Here is an 18,800-nt window from a genome sequence, read left to right as displayed (position 1 = left end):
GAAATTTTATAAAGTGGAATATTTATCTTGCGAAACATAATTAGAGATTAGGAACTTATTTGATTAAGCAAGTTAGATTTTACGTTGAAGGGTGTATCGTAATACAATTAGATAAATGTAGTTATTAACGAAATGAATGAACAAGAACATATCAGCGAAAATTATGCGATAATATAATATCTATGTAATGAGATAAAATTAAGTGACGTAAATAATGTGCAATGTAATATAATACTATTCCTAATGCAATATCAAAATGATGACGAGATTTGAGACTCCTCCATTGTGAAAATACGTGAGATACGAAGACCTTATACCGTAATTCCATTATCTGTTTTCTCACGGTATTGACATTTTCTACCCTTCCCTCGACAAACGCTGTTTATTAAATGGAAACAAATTTTCCAAATCCGTTACTCTCCACTTCCACCTCTACCTCTATCTCTATCACTTGAAGCACCATTCTCGCGTACATGATCCTTACTGGATTCTTAGAGGATTCTTAGAGGATTCTTAGGGGATTTTTAGAGAATTCTTAGGGGATTTTTAGAGGATTCTTAAAGAATTCTTAGATTTGCATAAGCTCGAAAGATCCTGTCAATCGATTTACTAAGCCAACGATGACACGACATAGCAACCTCTTCGATCATCCATGCTTATTAATCTTGGTAATCTTCCTTGGAAAGCAGAAAGGGAATCGATTTAAGGAACTCCTGGCCTATTCGTTTTCTTTTAGTCAATAGATGGACGTGATCCAGTTGTTCCAGTCAGGAATGTCCGGATCGGAAAGGAACGGCGCGAAACTTTATATTCGGCACGCCCCGCCGCGGCGAACTTTCGCAATCAGACCAGGGATCACGTAAGATCCGCGCCGGAAGGAAGGCATCGCTCACTTCCGGTCGGTGGGGTCAACCGAGTCCAAGCACGTTCTCGTCAACGGATCCCGGAAATTGCGGCACGTAAAAGCGTCGCGATGCCTCGGGATTACTTCCAATTCGAGTGTCTTTCGGCTTCCTCTTAAATAGCATAGCCCGATCACGATCTTCGTTTTATCGTACTCGACCGGTGCCCGTTCGTTAAAAAGCAGAGGAAGAATGGCTCCCGTTGTTTGACTCGCTTAAATTCCTCAGACCGTTTATTTGCCCATTGTAATTGCGTTCCATGGCTTCGGTCTTTGCAACTTGCTGCGTCCTCCACGTCTTTATCGCCTCCCGTACAATCTCGGTTTTATATATCTGACCGAGTTTTATTCACAACTAGGAGAAATAAATTTTCATGAAGATCGTTTGCTTTGTGACAAGCGAGGTTAACTCGCCACGTTTGATCGCTGTGTGAAAATACTTTATACCTGGGTTGATAGCGTGTGTAGAACGTTTCTTCCAGTATAGAGCAATAAATGCAGCTTCATTGAGCACGAAAGTTTATTACGACCAAATTTATTTCAAGACACGAAATACGAAAACTCTGATGGAAATAATTTTTTAACAGAGCTAAAATTGGTCGGAGATTATTCTATTATATCTGATTAACCGTCAAGAAATTTTAGACGTTGCTAGAAAGTCATAAAAAAAAAGTTTTATTAATACCATGTATTCACCGACATTGTTTAGAATAAAATATCGATATTGAAATTATCTGTTTCATCATATCGTTAGGATTACTTAAAAACTTTAGTTTTATTCACCTGATTTTATCTCTATATTTTTGTCTCCAATCTAAATATATGCAAGTGGTACAAGGTACCATCTTGAAATTAGTTGGTCACATTCCTCCGCTAATTTTCGATCGAATCGCGGAAAGCGCGGCAATCGAGGACGGCTGGCAGAGTGGCGCGGGAAATTTAATAAAACGCAAATCGAGCTCACCTCGGCCTCGTTCTCTTTGTAGGGCCAGAAGTCAATTTGCCTGAGTGCTTCCAGCTGGTTCTCCAGCGGGTCGCTACTATTGCTTTTCGTCGAACCGCCTCGTAGCCCAGGATCCTTCTTCCACGCATAAATAGGTCGCTCCAGGCCCACTTGGAGTTGATTAGCCGTTCGTTCCGCTTCGTCCGCGTGACCGTTTTCGTTCCTTGGGTCTTCTTCGTTCTTTCTCCATTCGTTTCCGGTGTACTTGGGTGAAGAAACCGCGGACACCGCGACGAACGCGTTTTTTGACTTCGACGAGGTTGCGTCGGCTGTGGTACCTGGTTTGGAGATCGGCATGGCTGTTACCCTATGATAGGCGAATTGCTTCCATTTCGTGGGCCACGTGCCTGTCGAACTCGTTTTGCCATAATTCCACTCATCGTTGATTTTCTGCTGCCACGGAGAGAGCTCGTTGCCCTTCCCGTTCCAACCATTCTGCTCGTTGGATTTTTTTGGCCAAGCATCCCCAGAATCTTCCTCTTTGACTTTCACAGGCCACGAATCTTCGTTGAACTTGGACCCGTTGTCGTTCGTCTTGGACGTCCAAGATTCGTTGGATTTCGTCGACCACGAGCCACTTCTCGTCGCCCACGAATTCTTGTCCCCCATTTTAGATATCCAAGAGGTAGATTCTGGCTTGGCTAACCACTCTCCTCCTTTCACCTTCCAGGAGTCAGAGTTGCTGCCCTTGGACGCCCAAGCGTTGTCTTTCGTTTTCGCGAACCACGAGCCTGGTTTGTTCGGTTTCTCGGACCAAATTTCAGGCACGTTCGTCTTGTCGGGCCAGAGAGTTATACTGGATTTGTCCATCCACGAGTCGTTGGCTTTTTCAGGCCAAGATCCCTTACTCGTCCACTTGGCCTCGGTGTTCGTTCTCCCGAGAGGTTTGCTCCACCTTCGAGAAGTATTCTCATCGGAAGGTTCCATCGCTTTGATCTGGTACGGCTTCCAAGTAGATTGGTCGGCCGCCATTACCCAGGCACCCACCGATTGGATCTTGGGCAAAGCAGCTTCATCCGTCCACGAGTTTTTTCCTTCGTATTTCCTTCTCCAAGCGCCAGAATCATCTCCTTGCATATTCTCAGTCTTCATCCAATCCTTAGAATTTTTCGAATCCGACAGCATCGTCCATGATTTCAGCGACTCGCCGGATCTCGTCTTATAGTCGCTGAAATTGCTCCTATCGTCGTTAGATTTGTACCTGGAAGCTTCCGTCTGAGGCAGCTTCTCTTCCTTCGAGAACTCCTTCGACGAGAACAACCTGCTCTGTTTCTCGTCCTTCTGTTTTCTTTCTCCGTTTGATTTCTCGGCTTCTTCCTTCGACCAAGCACCGTTATTCTGCTTGTCTAAGCCCAGTTTCTTTACCAAATCGGCGTTCGGGTTGTACGACTTCCCATTCTCGTCCTTCGGCCACGGCTTAGCACCAGGAAGCTTATGAGGCCATGTAGCTGGATCAGAGGTTAAGCTGTTCCAGGTTTTCATAGTTATTTGAGGTAACACGACTTTCTCTTTGCTCTCCTGTTTCATGGACGATTTATTAGGTTCAGATCGATTTTTACCTTTCTCCCACACGCTGTTTGCCTGATCTCGATCGTATAGTTTCATGGGTCTTTCTCCTTGTTGCCACGAAGGCGCAACTTTCACAGGTTTTTCCACTGGCCAGTTAGATCTGTCCCTGTTCCATGAATGTTGAGCTCGTTGCTGTTGCCACATTTTCTCGGCTTCAGCTTCCTGTTCAACGCCTTCTTCGTTGTCTAAGATGGACCAATAATTCTGTTCAACCGGTAAAAAGCTGTCACGTTGCGACCAATACTTGGCGTTGTTCGAAGGTTGCCTCCAAGACCATTTCTCAGACGAAATAGGCAATAGAGGACGTTCCTCGGGTCTCCAGGGTGGATTGTACCCGTACGACAGATCCGGCCAACTTTTGCTCAACGCGAAATCTCGAGATCTCGGCTCGTACTCCTGATCGGTAGAAAATCCATCAGACTGCACATTGAAGTCGCCTTGGTAGCCCTCCTCGCGTCTTCCTAGAAACTCTCGCGACGCCGGTGACAGCTGATTGTATCGTAGTCGGTGGTACGTTTCCGGTATGTCGTAGTCTGGAACACGTCCCGGGTCTGAAAGATCGAACACGCTCCAGCACTTTCGAAATAACTGGTTAAAGGCATTCGAAACTTTTTGTTTAAAATGCGATGAAATCGACTTTGCTTACTAGTTTGCAAACTGTCTGGAAGATTTGTTGATACAGAGCGATGCAAAAGACCACCGAATATCTTGGACGTTGAATCGAAAAATGCAATTCGTCGAATCGAATCTGGCGTAAGCGATTCTGCCGCGTTTAAAAATCTTAATACTTTGAATTTTCTAGTAACCTGTGAGAAACTTCTTTTTTATTCATTATCGATAATAAGGAGTGATTTTTTCGAATAGTTTTATAAAGAAGACGTAATGCATTAAAGTTTGAGACCAATTTAAAAAAAATTGAAAACAGATATATTTATAGTTAATTAATTTCTATTTGTCGAAGAATTTTATCCACTGTGTGAAAATAAGATTCACTAAATGTTAAAAATTGTTTAATTCTAAATTGTAACATAGAAAATAAAATAAACGCGACGCGCTGCTTCTTTGTATAAGCGACGTAGTATGTGAAAAGGTTGAACGTTGCATCGCGAAACTTTATTTTCCATCGCTCTGTAAAGAAACGCGCAAAAATGGCCTGATTTAACCTTGGAACCCACCTGTAGGCCTGTCGTACACGTTTGTGAACTCCCTATGCGGCTGAACGTGACCAGGCTGACGAGTTCCAATCTTGCCAAACCGCATCTGCCTTTGATTGCCAAGTTCACCAACTTCGTTCGCTAGAATTGGATTTCTATCGAAAGGAAAAGACTTGGTGTTGCTTTTCGACTTGTTCTGTTCGATCAACTCTCTGATGGAAGGCAAGCTTCTGGAACTCTGTGGAACAGAGTAACGCGGACTTGTGGTTTTTTCGGTTTCACTCTGCAGATCTTGTTGCCAGGGTGGGCCAAAGAGTCTTTCTGCTACCAGACGCCAGTGAACCGGCGTCGTTTGCCAGGGTGTCTCTGTGGTGGTTAACAACGGAGGCGTTGCCGGTACAGATGTTAAAGTGGTCGTGGAGAAACGGTGCTTCGGTTTCTTCTTCTTCTTCAACTTCTTCCGCGACTTCCTCGAGTCGTTTGAGGATTCCGAAGTGGTTGGAAATAGAGTCGAAGTGGACTCGTAGCTGCGTTTCGCTGCTGGATCCAACTCGTTTCTAGACAGTTTCAGCTCGTTCTCGGTGTTTGCTGTCGATAGAAGCAAAATAACGTCATTTTTACGGTGTGCAGGTTCCTTCGATTAAAATGGCTAAGTTTAATCCTTTAATTACGTGTATCTTCATATAAATCGTTCCCTTCAAACGCAAAAAATGCTAAAGCGAAGTACGATAATCAATAAGCGGTTTTGAGATACAGCTTTCTACGAACGTTCACTCATAAATATTTATGGATTACGCTAACATACAAACAAATATTTATTTTGTAGAGAAAAGTATAGTACAGCATCAAGATTATAATTATTTGTAGAGTGAAGTAGTCATAAAGTATCTTATTTATTTTACTATATTCAAAGGCTAAAACGTCAGTTGCTGATAAACGATTCCAGCATCTCAAAGTCGATAAAAATTTTAATATCATTGACGTTAGCTATATGTAAAGGTTTAAGGTATGAATGTAAAATATGGTCAAACGATCTTTGCGGTAGGAAAATTTTGTCTCTGGAACGCGCGGTATATTCGCGTAGGTAGGTTTTCCATCTGCAGAGGCGAGCAGCGTCGAGCAACGTCGATTTATTTCTCATAAAAAGCACATCGCGATATGTCCACTCGAACCGAGTTCTCCCGCAGGCGGCGCTCATCCATCAGCGCGAGCAAATGGCCATTATTAAAGCGGCATTGTTCCTGTAATGGAGATTAAGATGGTTTCGCGCGCAAAGCGCTTTACCTACTGCTTGCCCTGGCTCCGATGCACGGACTAACTTGTTCCTGGATTATTCACTGTCTCCGTATACACTGCCCCACCATGCGTCACGCGTTAGTTAGGAAATTAAGAGACGGATTTTGCATATGGTCATTTCGAAAGAAACCGCTGGAACTCTTTGACTCTAATCCGTTTTTAAATCTCTTCGCTCTCTCCTTTTGATAAGGTGACAGGAATTGTTGAATTTCGTTTAAATATATATTTGAAAAAGTTGAGAAGCTTTGTGGAAAAAGAAGCCATAGAGCATGGTGTGTACGGTGAATCGAGTAAATTACGTTGGAAGTGTTTGAGTTGTAGCTTTTTAATATCGGCTACGTATGAATTTGATAATTATAATTAAACTAGTATTTGAGGAGAAACTGCATTTGGTTATGGGTCGTTACTCGTGTAGTGCACGTGAAATTAGGGGTGATTTTGCCGGTTTCGAAATTGTTTAAGCTCCGAATTCTGCCCTTTTTGTCCACTTTTATACTTCACTTAGGAATTTTTATCTTGAAATCTATTCATCGGATAAGAAGTTGCGCTGTTTTAATTTCACCGTAGACGATTCGATGTATTTAAATAAAATTCTTTTACGTTCATAAATTACGTTTCTAATGTTGAAAATGATAAACTATTTCTTTTGTTTGTAACTGACAAAAGTTCAGCATCCTACAATTCGTTCTGCTTGTTTCTATAGTACCAGTTGTGAAAAATTTGTTTCACAAATGGCATTGACTCGGTACGGTCAAGAAAATCCATTCACGGTTCAATTCGACTTCATTCGAATTCATTCCCTTTGTTTCCGGGTAATCTCGTCGAAGCAACGCGAAATGGCAAGAGTACATCGTGGCGTGAAATGGGTTAACGTATTGTTCGCGTGCCAGGAAGTAATCGAATGAGTGAGACTCGGGGGTGTGGCGGTGGGTGAAAAAGAGTCGGTGGAAGCGGACGAAGAGAAAAGGGAAAATCCAAACGGAGAGGATTTCCCGCGGGCGAATTACATTGATTTCCACGTTATACAGATCGACTAATTGTCGGGAGGCAATTACACCGGGCAATAATGCAAACACTATTTCGTCTAATCGACCTATTGTGAGACTTTATTGGATTCTCCTTGGTCAACTCGAACGCGATTAGTAGCGAGAGTCTTCCCTTTTGCGACAACTTTTTCCTTTTAATAGCTTAACTGGACGAGAACACCTTGCAACTGTTTCTACTGAAATCTATTTACTCGGGAATGGCTTCTTACAGAAGGATAGTCCTCTGTTTTTATTCTGAAATTGAATACCACGAACGAAGCACGAAATAGACCTATCATATTATGAGACTTCGTGTCGCACGAATAGAAAGCAGAGCTTAGCTTCTTTGCGTTTTAATTTCTTTCGAGAAAGTGGATTGATCTTGCGTCTATTTTTGTTGTCAGCTATAACCGTGTAACTTAGGGCTATTTGGAACTGTCATAGTCAAAAACTGTGGCTTTTACACATAGAATTACTTCTTATAAATTTCATATACATTACATGAAGCGTCGTATAAGTTAAGATTCGATGTATCTTTCGCTTCATCTTCGTTGCTTTGGTGTAGAGATACTTGTATCATCCCGATTACAAACCTACAAATCTTCTACTACCACTAAATGATACAAGAAGTATTGACATATATTTCTATAGAAGGAAATGAAATTAATTGAATTTGTCAAGAAGATAATATCTTTCTACATGACTTTTGTTTACATAGCTAACGAACGACAATCCTTAATAAACGATACATGATAAACGATCCATGATAAGGTTTGGCAACCACTCATCTCACATTTCAATGGTTTCATTGACGACACAACTCCTTTACCCTTATTCCCTGTTGCTAGATACAAGACGCGTCTTAAACGATAATTAACCGGGGAAGTTCATCGAGAGTCGCAACAGGTTTCTTCTTCTTCGGGAGACCACGAGCACGTTTGTAATAAAGTCTGGAGACGCAACTTTGTTGCGAAACTTGCCCGATCATCGTCCCTTGTCGCCTCACGAGTAAACATTCAATCGATGAACCGGGTTCGAATCACTTCCGCTTTGCTTTAACGCTACTCGTGATCGTGCAAACAACTGAATTTCGCTACACTCGCGAATCTTCGTTGGAAGCTTGTAGAAGGGCTAACGACGATCGCCGATGCAGGTGTGCCTCTTCGATGAAGGGTTAACGAGGACCGAACTATTCACCCAAATACCAATTTCAAACTATTCTGCCGCGGAATTCCTTCGCCTAGGTGCTTTTCAGCTTCTTGCCCTCGAGACACCCAAAGCGTTACTTACCAAGCAGTTTCTGCACCCGCTCCCATCGGCTTGGATTCTCAGCTATCTTCACCAAAAGTTCCAACAAGTTCTCCACCAGAGCGTCTTCTCGAGCCTACCCAACAATGCAACGATAATTAAATTATCCCATCAACTATAGAATATGAGAGAGAAAGTAATAGAACGAGCAGACATAGAGTAGCAGACATAAAGATGCATGCGCTCTTGTTTGTAAATGTTAGGACAATTATATTAAATTATTAGTTTTATCGGCTATATCTGTCGTGTCTTCCTTTCTACATGGTATAAATGGTTTTATGTCGTATAAATGGTCTTCTTGGGCTTTTCTATTTAATTCACCTTAAATTTTTTAAATAGAATTTAGCATAGACAATTGTTAAAAGTGGAACATCGCTAGTTTAATTTATGCAAATAGTTTCAACAAATCCTTGTTATGTTTGTACATTCAAATTTGTTAACATTCAATAATTCAATGGAAATAATATCTAATACTAAATAGATCTCATACTGTATAAATCTTGCATGCGTACATAAGAACTAATGCATATTACTCGTACAACTTTACATGTATACGTGAAAATCAATACGTAATTAGTTTACTACATTACATTACTGCAACGCCTGAAATTAGTTTCAGCAAATTTTTCCTATGTATATATACTGGGTAAACCTTGCATAAATACCAAATTCTGATTGTTTAATCGTTTCCTTGATGATTTTCCTCAATTTTTTCGTATGCCACCATTCGATGTTCTGATACTTGGAAATGAGAGTATGCGCGCAATCTTAGATAAAGAAATCATAATAAAATAACGAACAGGAAACATCTTAAACGTATTTTCTCCATACACTTTTTCCTACACGACTTTTAGATTTTAATTTACACTACTCTTGCGTGACTGTATCTTTGCGTATTAACAGACATTGAGACCAGCAAACTCGTACAGACAAAATAGAACTCGTTGATGAAGTTGTTGAACGTCGGTAGTTTCTAAACCGTGACTCGACCAAGAGAGAATTTTTCTCGGTTCTCCGTGGAAACATGTTTTCCCCTCTCGCTTTTCCACTCGAACGTGTTTTGCAAAATATGCACGCACCGCTCGCCGCCGGAAATTCTCGTCGCTCAACGATCATTAACGACTCGACGGAGTCGTGAGCGCTCGTTGCGCGCCACGCTGCTCTCTTCATTCGGATCCACGGCTCTCCTGCCTTTTCTGGATCCTGTTCAATGTGAAATCACAAACCTGAATCATGATTCACAGCACAAGTGTTATTTTGCTTCCTTTCATGTCGAAACGTTGTCTAACTCGCTGAACTTTTCGAAGAATTTCTTAATTTCAAAGTTGTTCTTTCGAAATGCGCATTTTGACTGTTCGAATAGAGAAATGAGAAAACGAGAAAATTCATCTTTATGTTTAAGTTAGACTCGTTTCATATTCTTCTCGATTTCTGGTACGATTGTATACTACATGGCATGATTGTATACTACGTCTCATAATTACGAAACCGCTCTAAAATTGTCAAAACATACTTGCATATTGCATATGTTGTAGCTTCCACGTACATATTTAGATTCATCCGAAACTTTATCGATATAAGCATGACCGTAGCTAATGAAAATTCAAAATATTTCGTATTGCACATAATATATTCATGAAAAGTTTCTGTAAGCTTTCGAAGACTTTCATAAGCTATTGTATCTATAAGAACAAAAAATGTTGAAATGGTTTCACAGTCATGTGGTGCAATATATTAATGAAAAATTGGAGCGTGCCTTGGTTTGCTATATTTTCCAAATTAATGGTTATACGGAGATCGACTAATTTTGCGCCTGTGGAAAAAATTCGAGTATCGTGGACGGAGCAACGACACGAGGGACTCGACTTCCGCTCTGGCGTCGCTCGTAATTTCCGTCGGAGGATTCCACGGACTCGTTACGCGTCCTCTCGTTGCGCACTCTCGAAAATTCCTGGCAAAAAGAGAGTAACGAAAACGATCGGAAGCTGAAAGGGGGACGAACGAAATCGTGGACAAAGGAGAGTGTAGATCGATCCTCTGGGGAGATTGTCTCACGTGGTCGATAAACGTTTTCGACGGTGTCGCCAGAAGGGACGGCCACTGTCGTGCTCTTCCGGATGCCGTGCTTCGTAATTTCCGCTCGAAACTCCTCCCTGGTATTTCGTGTCGAATATCTCCGACCGGTGGCGATAATCGTAAATCACGGGAATTAAGATTAACAGCTCCGTTTCGTGATCGCCGCCTCTATTGGGTCGCAGCTACAACAAGTATTTTATTTACGCAAGTGCATCGCGTCTATAGGCTTTTACATATTATGGTCGTTACAAGTATACGAGGAATGAACTTATCCTTTCGTGACGAGACTTGGGCAAGTTAATGAATATAGCTAGATAGATACTATAAATTACACGGTTTAAATGTTATACGTAACGCTGTATTACGTAATTTCTATAAAAATCAGAAGATCGTGAAGATTATTCTCTAAATAGTTCATTCTGAATGTTTCTTTATTTTATTATATTATCGAAGGGCTTAAACATATCCGAATAATTGCTAGCTTTTTGATGGTATATGTGGATGATGTAATTACAGAATCGAAGATGGGAAGGAGTTAAATTAAACTTTTCTCATTTATTGGTAAAATTGACACTGTGGCACACGGGATTTCCTCAGAGTTAGTGAAAATTAATGTGATATTCTCTCCATTTTCATCGTTCGCAAGATCTCTGCCCCAGTCTTTTTTCTTTCAATAACAAACCAGTGAGCCGTTCGCTTCTACACAGATGTTCCTACTTCTCGTCCCTTTGTGAAATAGAAACTTATGCGAACTCGAGTCTCACAGGCTGTCTTTGACAAAAATCATATGGATTTTCATTTGCACCGCTTTATCAGTATCCCCCAGAGCCAGATGTCGGTTTTATCTCTTTTATAGAATTCTCTGCATCCCTTCCTTACCTTATCACGCTAAAACATATTTCTTTTCTCTCTCCATCGTACTTTGATTTTCATTGAATTCTTTAATAAAAGACGCCTAATAAAATCAGATACATTTTCTTTTCCTCGCTTTTCTCTAATAAAGCTCGACATATATCTCTACCATTTTTAGCTGTTCTAAGTCCTGTTCCGTGAACGAAGATCGTCGGAGCTTCCCCTTCTGTTGTTGATACCAACGGCGGTGACAGTCGAGAACGGCTGCTACTACGACTGCTACTGCGATGGTTTGCGCGAAGCATATTGAATTATCCGTGAGAATGCCGCTCTTTGTGCGATCCACGCATCTCCACGATAAGTGCACCAGGTATCTGCCGCGATAATAGCGGGCAAGAGCGCGAGACATCCTTACAACGACGGAAGAATGCGCGCAATCTGCAGAGGCGCGCCTTTCAGCTGGAATTGCCTTCTACTTTCTTATTCGTTATTTCCCCTATGGAATGCTGGTAGTCCATGATTATGTTAGACGAGGATTCTGCTTTTATTTTTTAAATGTTATTGCGTCTCGTCGTGTAAAATTATTTTTAGAATTTTGTTAGAGTCGTTCATAAGTTAGATAATTTCGTTAGAGGACGTTAGAGAAACGCGCTGGCGAATGAAAGTAACGCAATACGTCATATTATTCTATGTGAGAATACGATTTACAATAGATGCTTGATATTACTTAATTTCAATTTGGTAGCGAGCGTAAAATGTTTCTCAATGATTGAATTGTCTCTTCTTTCGTATCACCTTTTTGACTTGCAGATCAGGAAAAATGTGCCTGTCCTTAGTGGCCGCGCTTCAACTTTAACCAGATATCGTTTTATTCCCAACAATTATTGTATCGAAAGATTGTTTGATAAGAGATTTATAACTAAGGCTCTTTAGAATCACCGAGCGTCCCCTTTGGACGCTCTTTTGTGAATCGTTGACTTTAGAAACAATATAAAAGTTAATTACGAAGTTAAGAAGGAACGAGAGCAAATAGAATTTTCCGAAACACAGCGATTACAGGAGGGTTTCTCTTTGAAATAAAGAGAAAGCGAGAGATTTTTACGAGGATGTTCAAGTTCTACCAAAGAGGCATGACAAAAGCTCGGCTCTCGTTCGTGGATCCAATTGTCGCAGTAATCGCAGCACGGTGGCGAAGGAGTCGCTTTAAGAATATTGAATTAGTCGGGAGGATGTATTCTTTGTGCCAGAGTCGGACAGATGACAACGATGAAACGGAGACTCTGCCGATTCTCTAACTCGGCGCCCTGTCTCAAAGAAACTTAATTTCTTCCTGACTATTTTAGAGCTTTTGTGCATGAGAAATACCATCCTTGTCGCTGTTCTTCCGTTACAAGTGGAACATGCCAATCGTGTAAGAAGAGAACTGGTGAATTCTTTGTGGCTGTGTCATTCATTTATCTTGTCACGATGGAGAGGAATGGAGAGGACGAGCAAGTACTACAAATGGCGCCAATTTCATTATCGAATAATTCTTTCGGTTAATAACATTTTCGCTACTACCGCCGCATGTATCGTATCTCTTTAATTACTCCAATTGAAATAATATTATTGGCGAAATTTGACGAACCACCGGTTACAAATTATAAGAATAACAATTACAATTATTTATTCTATCTCCTTATGATAAATAAATTTACGTAATAAGATTTATTTTTTGACCTGCACTTAAATAATGTGGAATTGATGACTTTATAAAAAGTGGAGTTAATCAGTTGGCATTTTTAATGTGTTAAATCAATTGAAAGAATTGTACTGCTAGTTTATCCGCGAAAAAGATAGCAGCTTCCACACGAAAACAATTATTATTCCCGACGAGGTTTCCGCAGAATGGCTCACTGCAAGCAGAGAAAGAACACGTCCTCGAGGTCGTGATTCCCTTCCATTTCCGAAAGCAGCGGAGGATCGTTGTCTTTTGTGCGTGCGACAAGAACAAATAGCCTCGGCGTGTATCTCGCGCCACGGGAAAGAAAACAGGACATTGTATCTGCGCGATAAAAGAAAACTTGCCGATGGTTAACCGGCTTGAAAGCGGGACTGGCATTTATCATCGTGCCGCGTTTTATTTCTTCCACCCCGATCGTTTCGCGACAACTTTCTCATTTGTATCTGACATGATTCGCGGCACGTTTCTTTCTACGAATAAATGCACCTATGTGCACGTTTTCCAAAAAGAAAGAAAAAAATACAGAGAAAGAACAAAAGAGGAGAGAGAAGGGAACTGCAAGATTGCTCATTTGAGAAACTATCTTAAGTCCAAAACTAATTTTACCTGCGATCATTTGGAGAACAAATTAGAAACGACGTATATACTTTCGTAATTTAAAATTTAATCTCCGCTCAGTAGAAGAAGATTTCCCTAGTCCGAGGCTTCACCGTACAGAAAGGCGAATCATTTTTCAAAAGACCCGACGACGTAATTGTAAACTGTTCGATTCGCCGAGACGTCAGGTAATTTAAAGTTTGAAATGCAATCTTTGCGGCGGATCGCGAGGTTTGCTCAAACAGGTTCATCTAAAACCTAAAGTAAGAGGAAAATGATGAGTTGCAGCGACGTTCGTTATGAAGAAGACAGCTGTTTCGTTCTGAGGACAGTTAGCGATGCAAGAGGAGATGGATAGTGGTCGAGGGTGGGTTGTCTATTTGAATGATCGCGATGGGATCAAAGTCCGGCCGCAGGTAGCTGAAAAGACGCTTTGAGTACGAACAAAGCCACTCGCCGTTATTGGCCTGGAAACATGGTGCCTAACGGCTCGCAGGCCGGATTATTTATCGATTGCGGATACGCGCAGCCCTTTGAGATCGACGACGCCGAACGGCCATCGATGAATATTTCCTCTCCATTTTCCTCGCACTTCGTTCCACGCCTGTTTATTCGGTTTCAACGCTTCCGCCCTGTACGCTCGAATTCCCCGTCCCGTTCGAGCTTAAAATCTGTTCACGTTACATGTGCTATCCCGTGGAATGGTATAAATCAATTTCCATCACTTCTATTATGCAATTTTGTTAGGAGCTTCCATTGCTTTCCATTCGATTATTTTTCTTTTTGAAGCGATAAGTAGATTTAGTTTGCATAAACCATAAAGTATTAGAATATGAAAGCGCATAGTATGTTAAAGAGAGGTATGCCGTAAGCGTTAGATGCGTGCAGCAACGATGAGATTGCGACAGTTAAAGATCGTTTAAAATTTAGAAGTATAACTCTTTGATGTATTGGAATATATCGTAATAGATAAATCTTCAATAAGTTTAATCTTATTATCAACAGTAAAGTATGAAAAATAATCTTTTATTAAACAAAGATTCGTTGAAAAAGAAAAAGTGGAGGAAGAATCGCTAGATACCAAAGAATCAACGCGTTCTGGCTATCAATTATTAAACGATTAATTATTAACACTGTAACTTTCGACTAAACTCACCCCCAGTTCCCGAAGTTTCTGGCGTTGCTCCTCTTCGTTCGCGTATTCCGTCAACAAATAGGATTTTAGGTTCTTCAAAACTGTTTCTTGCCTCTTGTCCAACTTCTTTGGGCTGTTCGCTTTGGATCCCGAGTATCGATTGTGTTCCACGATTTCACTTTTTCCATTCGATCTCTCCGAATATCCTGGATCCTCCCACTCCACCGGCTGAAAGTAAAAAAGAGAAGTAGACTTTGTAGAAATCTTTCAATACCAAGTGCATTAACTGTCGTCAAAATATAACAGGGAAATTCCAGTTTCTTTGGCAAAAGAGCTTTGAAATCTGACGTCACTTTTCCGATTCGAAGCTACTTCAAAGGACGCTTTCGAAGGAGGGTCCATTAATATCTTCGGCTTCGATCTCGTTCTAAATCCTTCTTCACGTTTAATTTCTTAAAAACCCGTCTCGATAAAAGGAGGAAGGAAACTTTCCGCCTGAAACTTGGCGACAAAGCGAAGTGCAATATTCGGCATCCTTGTTATTCATAAAACTTCACTGGTCTATGAAATAAAGGCTGTAGTTACACTGTATTCGTTTGCTGACGAACTAACGTTCTGATCAATAGTCAAAAATATAAAGACAATAAAAAGATACAGGTAAGGACAAGATGTAAGCTTTATAAATTTGTTGCATTGTCATTGAATGAAAGGGGTCCAATTGATTTACAACATATAAAAACTTAATTTTGACATTTTAACTTTCGTAAAATTTTGTCGTTCAATTATTCGTTTCTAGCGTTTAATCGCAACCTAAGGAGAACGTGTGTACCTTATACAAAGTGACAATTTGACTCACCTCGTTAGATCCGACGTTTCTTCGTTGAATCGTGTCCGTTTCCTCGCTCAAACGATTCACTGGATCATCTGGTGGCACTAGACTCTTCGGCACCTGCGTCTCGTTACTTCCGATCAGGATTTCTTTCTGCGTGCTGAGTTCCTTTTTTACGGTTGGAACACGCTTTGTTTTCATGCGGTTACCCTCGCTGTGGTTAGAGTTCCGTTCCTTTTTGTACTTTAGCAGTTCGGCCACCTGAAATCACACAAAATACGTATTCTCTTTTGGTATTCTTGGGAATATTAAAATAATGGAAAGAAATAGAGAATAATCATAGACATCGTTCCTTGGTAATGTCGGGAAACGAGATTATTCCTAGAATGCGAATTCCTATGAATTTATGGGAAATTTGAAAATTGCAATTCCTCCCAGTGACGCAGCAGATTCTCGTAAAGAATGGATCGCGTCACCGCTATCGTAATAAATAGAAGCAAAGAGTATTCTGTCTTCAGGTAGAAAATAGAACTTACAGGAAAGTAGGATGTACGACACTATTACCTGCCAACGTTACCATCGTCGTACCGAAGAAGAACGTACGAGTAGAATTTAACAAACTATTCGACGCGTACCTACCGACTGACACTAGGGAGATGACTGCAGATATTTTAAAATTTTCTTCGAACGCACGGAAAAATATTTAGAAAATGTATCGATATCCATTTCAACGTATATAAATTATTAAAAAAAAAAAAAAAACTATAACCAGAAGAAGACTGTAGCAGTTCCATTTCAAGAATATCTGAATTCTGTAATTAATAAGAATTCTTATAAATATGAAACAAGTAAATCAATTCATCGTTAAAAATATTCATGAAAATGACATTTTGTATGCAGCAAGCTAATACAATTCGATCGTGACCAAGTTTGCCGAAAGTACTATTTTGAGAATGTAGTCGAAAGTTTCGTGAGTACCCGACATTCGCGAATTGTGCAACTGCCTGATTGGATAATTCGATTACCAACTTGGAATAATATTATTAATACAGGTTTTCCCCAGGTAAAATTACACCGATTACGAACGGTTAATCGATCGACTTTATTCGATATCTCAAATGAAATTCTAATTTCGTTTCATTTCGTTTCGACGAGTTTCGAGAGAAATAGAGACGAAAATAGGGAAATAGCGTAAATGCGATAAAAGCATGGCTGTTGTTGTTGTTGTCGAAAGAAATTGCGCGAAACCTGGCCGGGGAAAGCCGAAGACAGATACCATGACCCTTTTAAAATTTCAAGTGTCCTCTTAAGACGTTACAAATGGCTTTCCAATCGCGAAACAGCTCGGACCTTTGTCGATGCAAAGTACTTTCCGATAGTCGGACGAAACCGGTCCGCCCATACGTCTCCCGATAAACATTAGACGACAGCACGATCGCCGTTGCGCTAGAATCGCGTTCAAATCGAGTCTTTTTTCAACTTATATCGCCTTCTTTTTATCGCTTCTTGTCCGTTTCTTTTCGTTCTATCTCAAGCCGCGTATAAATCGAGTTGTTTTCCGTTTCCTCAATAAATCGAAGCTAAGATCTTGTTAAATCGAAGCTCAGATCTTGTTAAATCGAACTGTCATTAGAACACAGCGGAGCTTCATTTATTGAAAGGAAATTGTAGTTTGTTTTCGATACATTGGATTTCTGTTGAATTTCAAATTAAAATGTTCAGGACGCATTGTTGAGAAAGAATCGCGCTTCCGTATGCTAAAGTTTGTCGCATTACGCAAACTGCACGACTTCTCCGTTTCATTTTCATCGAGCATGCGACTGTGGAATCGCAGAGCGGAAATTCATCGACCAGGGAGTCGAACGTGTCGAGTAACCGCAGCCAGCAGGATCAAGCACGAACATGGAATCGACGTTATCCTGGCGAATAGCCAGCTTAATCGTAAATAGAGCACGGAAACGAAGTAAGAAATGGGCCGGAGGTAGGTCAGGGTTGGGCCGTCGTCGGGTCAGGGTTTGCCGGGGCAAACCGTTCTAACGAAACAGTGGTCAAGGCTCGGCTACAATGTTTCTGCTGGAACCAGGTCATCGGTACAGCGCGCATGAAACGTCAGCGTCGCGTGGCCGCTCGATCAATTGAAATTCCCCGCTCGGTTACTCTCCGACAGAACGAAAGCTTTCCGATCGCGCTACGCCAGATGGTCCAATCTGCCAGAGCTTGGTGAAATTTCAATATACCCATCGGGATATATACCAATCCACGCGACTTGTATACGAGTGTCAAATTTACTCTGGAAACTAGCGGCTTAATCTGTCGTTTATGTCTGCTCGATTTTATATACCGTATCCTGGAAGCAAAGTCTTGTTCAAAATACATCGCCGTTCGAAACGAATGCTCTTTTCCCTGTAACTGTCTATCCTCGAAAGAAAACGTTCACTTGAAAATGTTTCGACTTTTCTTTTTGAGAAAAGCAGCACGATTTTATCTAGCGAGACAAGCGGACACTTTAGGAGACACGGTTTTTCACAAATGTACATAAAAGAAGAGGCGAAAGGAAAAAAAATAAGGAAGAAAATACACATACCTCTTGGTCATACTTGTCGATAATTTCGTCGGTGATTGCCTCGTTCGATGCGACATCCTCGTCGGAACTGTTGACGGTGATCACCTCCCGCGAGTCAAAGTTCTTGGAACCGGAGGACGTCCCGTCGACCAACCCAGTGGACGCTGCCGTGGACACGTTCGAATTCCTAGTGTCGTCCCTCGACATCGCCTCGTGCGACTCGGCTACAGCCTTGAGTTCGTCCTCGTACTCGTCCTCGCCCTCGTAATCCTCCTCCACCTGCTCGGTCTCGGTGCGTTCCACCCGCTCACGCTCGCCTCTCGAGTCAGGGCCATCCTCCAGGGTGACGCTCGACACGCTCGCATTTCTTCTTTCAGGGCTGCTTGCAGCCTGAAATGGAGAAACAGGTGGCGTGTTCTGGATTCTTTTAGCATTTCTTGATAAGTAGCTCGAAGTTAACTGACTTTATCGCGAGACGTTGCTAGTAGTTGAAATATTTCTTTTAAGTTAGATAAGTTTAGGTAAGCTTTGGCAAGTTCTTAAGTTTTTGAATTTAAAAGAAAAGTGTGCCAAATAAAATTTAATGGATACAATTTTTGGGGAAAAGATAACTTTCGAGGAAATATCTTATTTATATGAATATCTTTTTATCGGCAATTGTTTTCCGTATTGATGGTGAGAATAGCTTTTGAAATTGATGGTATATATTTCCTGGAATATTTCGAAAACTATTACAGATAAAGGAATTTCGTCAACGGACGAGTTTTGT

The 18,800-nt window shown here is 41.1% G+C and overlaps 1 protein-coding gene across 3 annotated transcripts in view; it reads right to left on the bottom strand.

Moving 5' to 3' along the window:
* LOC139992164 (uncharacterized) overlaps positions 1-18,800 on the bottom strand; it is a 169,141-nt gene that overhangs the window by 3,761 nt on the left and 146,580 nt on the right. For 2 of the 3 annotated variants that reach the window (XM_072012765.1, XM_072012767.1), the window contains 6 exons: positions 18,053-18,421; positions 15,496-15,729; positions 14,661-14,867; positions 8,239-8,332; positions 4,649-5,215; positions 1,866-4,024 (listed from right to left, as the gene is read on the bottom strand). In XM_072012765.1, the coding sequence (XP_071868866.1) occupies positions 1,866-4,024; positions 4,649-5,215; positions 8,239-8,332; positions 14,661-14,867; positions 15,496-15,729; positions 18,053-18,421 (3,630 nt within the window). The remainder of the gene's footprint in view (positions 1-1,865; positions 4,025-4,648; positions 5,216-8,238; positions 8,333-14,660; positions 14,868-15,495; positions 15,730-18,052; positions 18,422-18,800) is intronic. The other variant, XM_072012766.1, reaches the window with a different exon arrangement.

This window comes from Bombus fervidus, chromosome 11 (assembly GCF_041682495.2).
Source record: "Bombus fervidus isolate BK054 chromosome 11, iyBomFerv1, whole genome shotgun sequence".
Taxonomy (NCBI): domain Eukaryota; kingdom Metazoa; phylum Arthropoda; class Insecta; order Hymenoptera; family Apidae; genus Bombus; species Bombus fervidus.
Note: the sequence above shows the minus strand (reverse complement) of the source record. Positions and strands in the feature narration are given on the sequence as shown.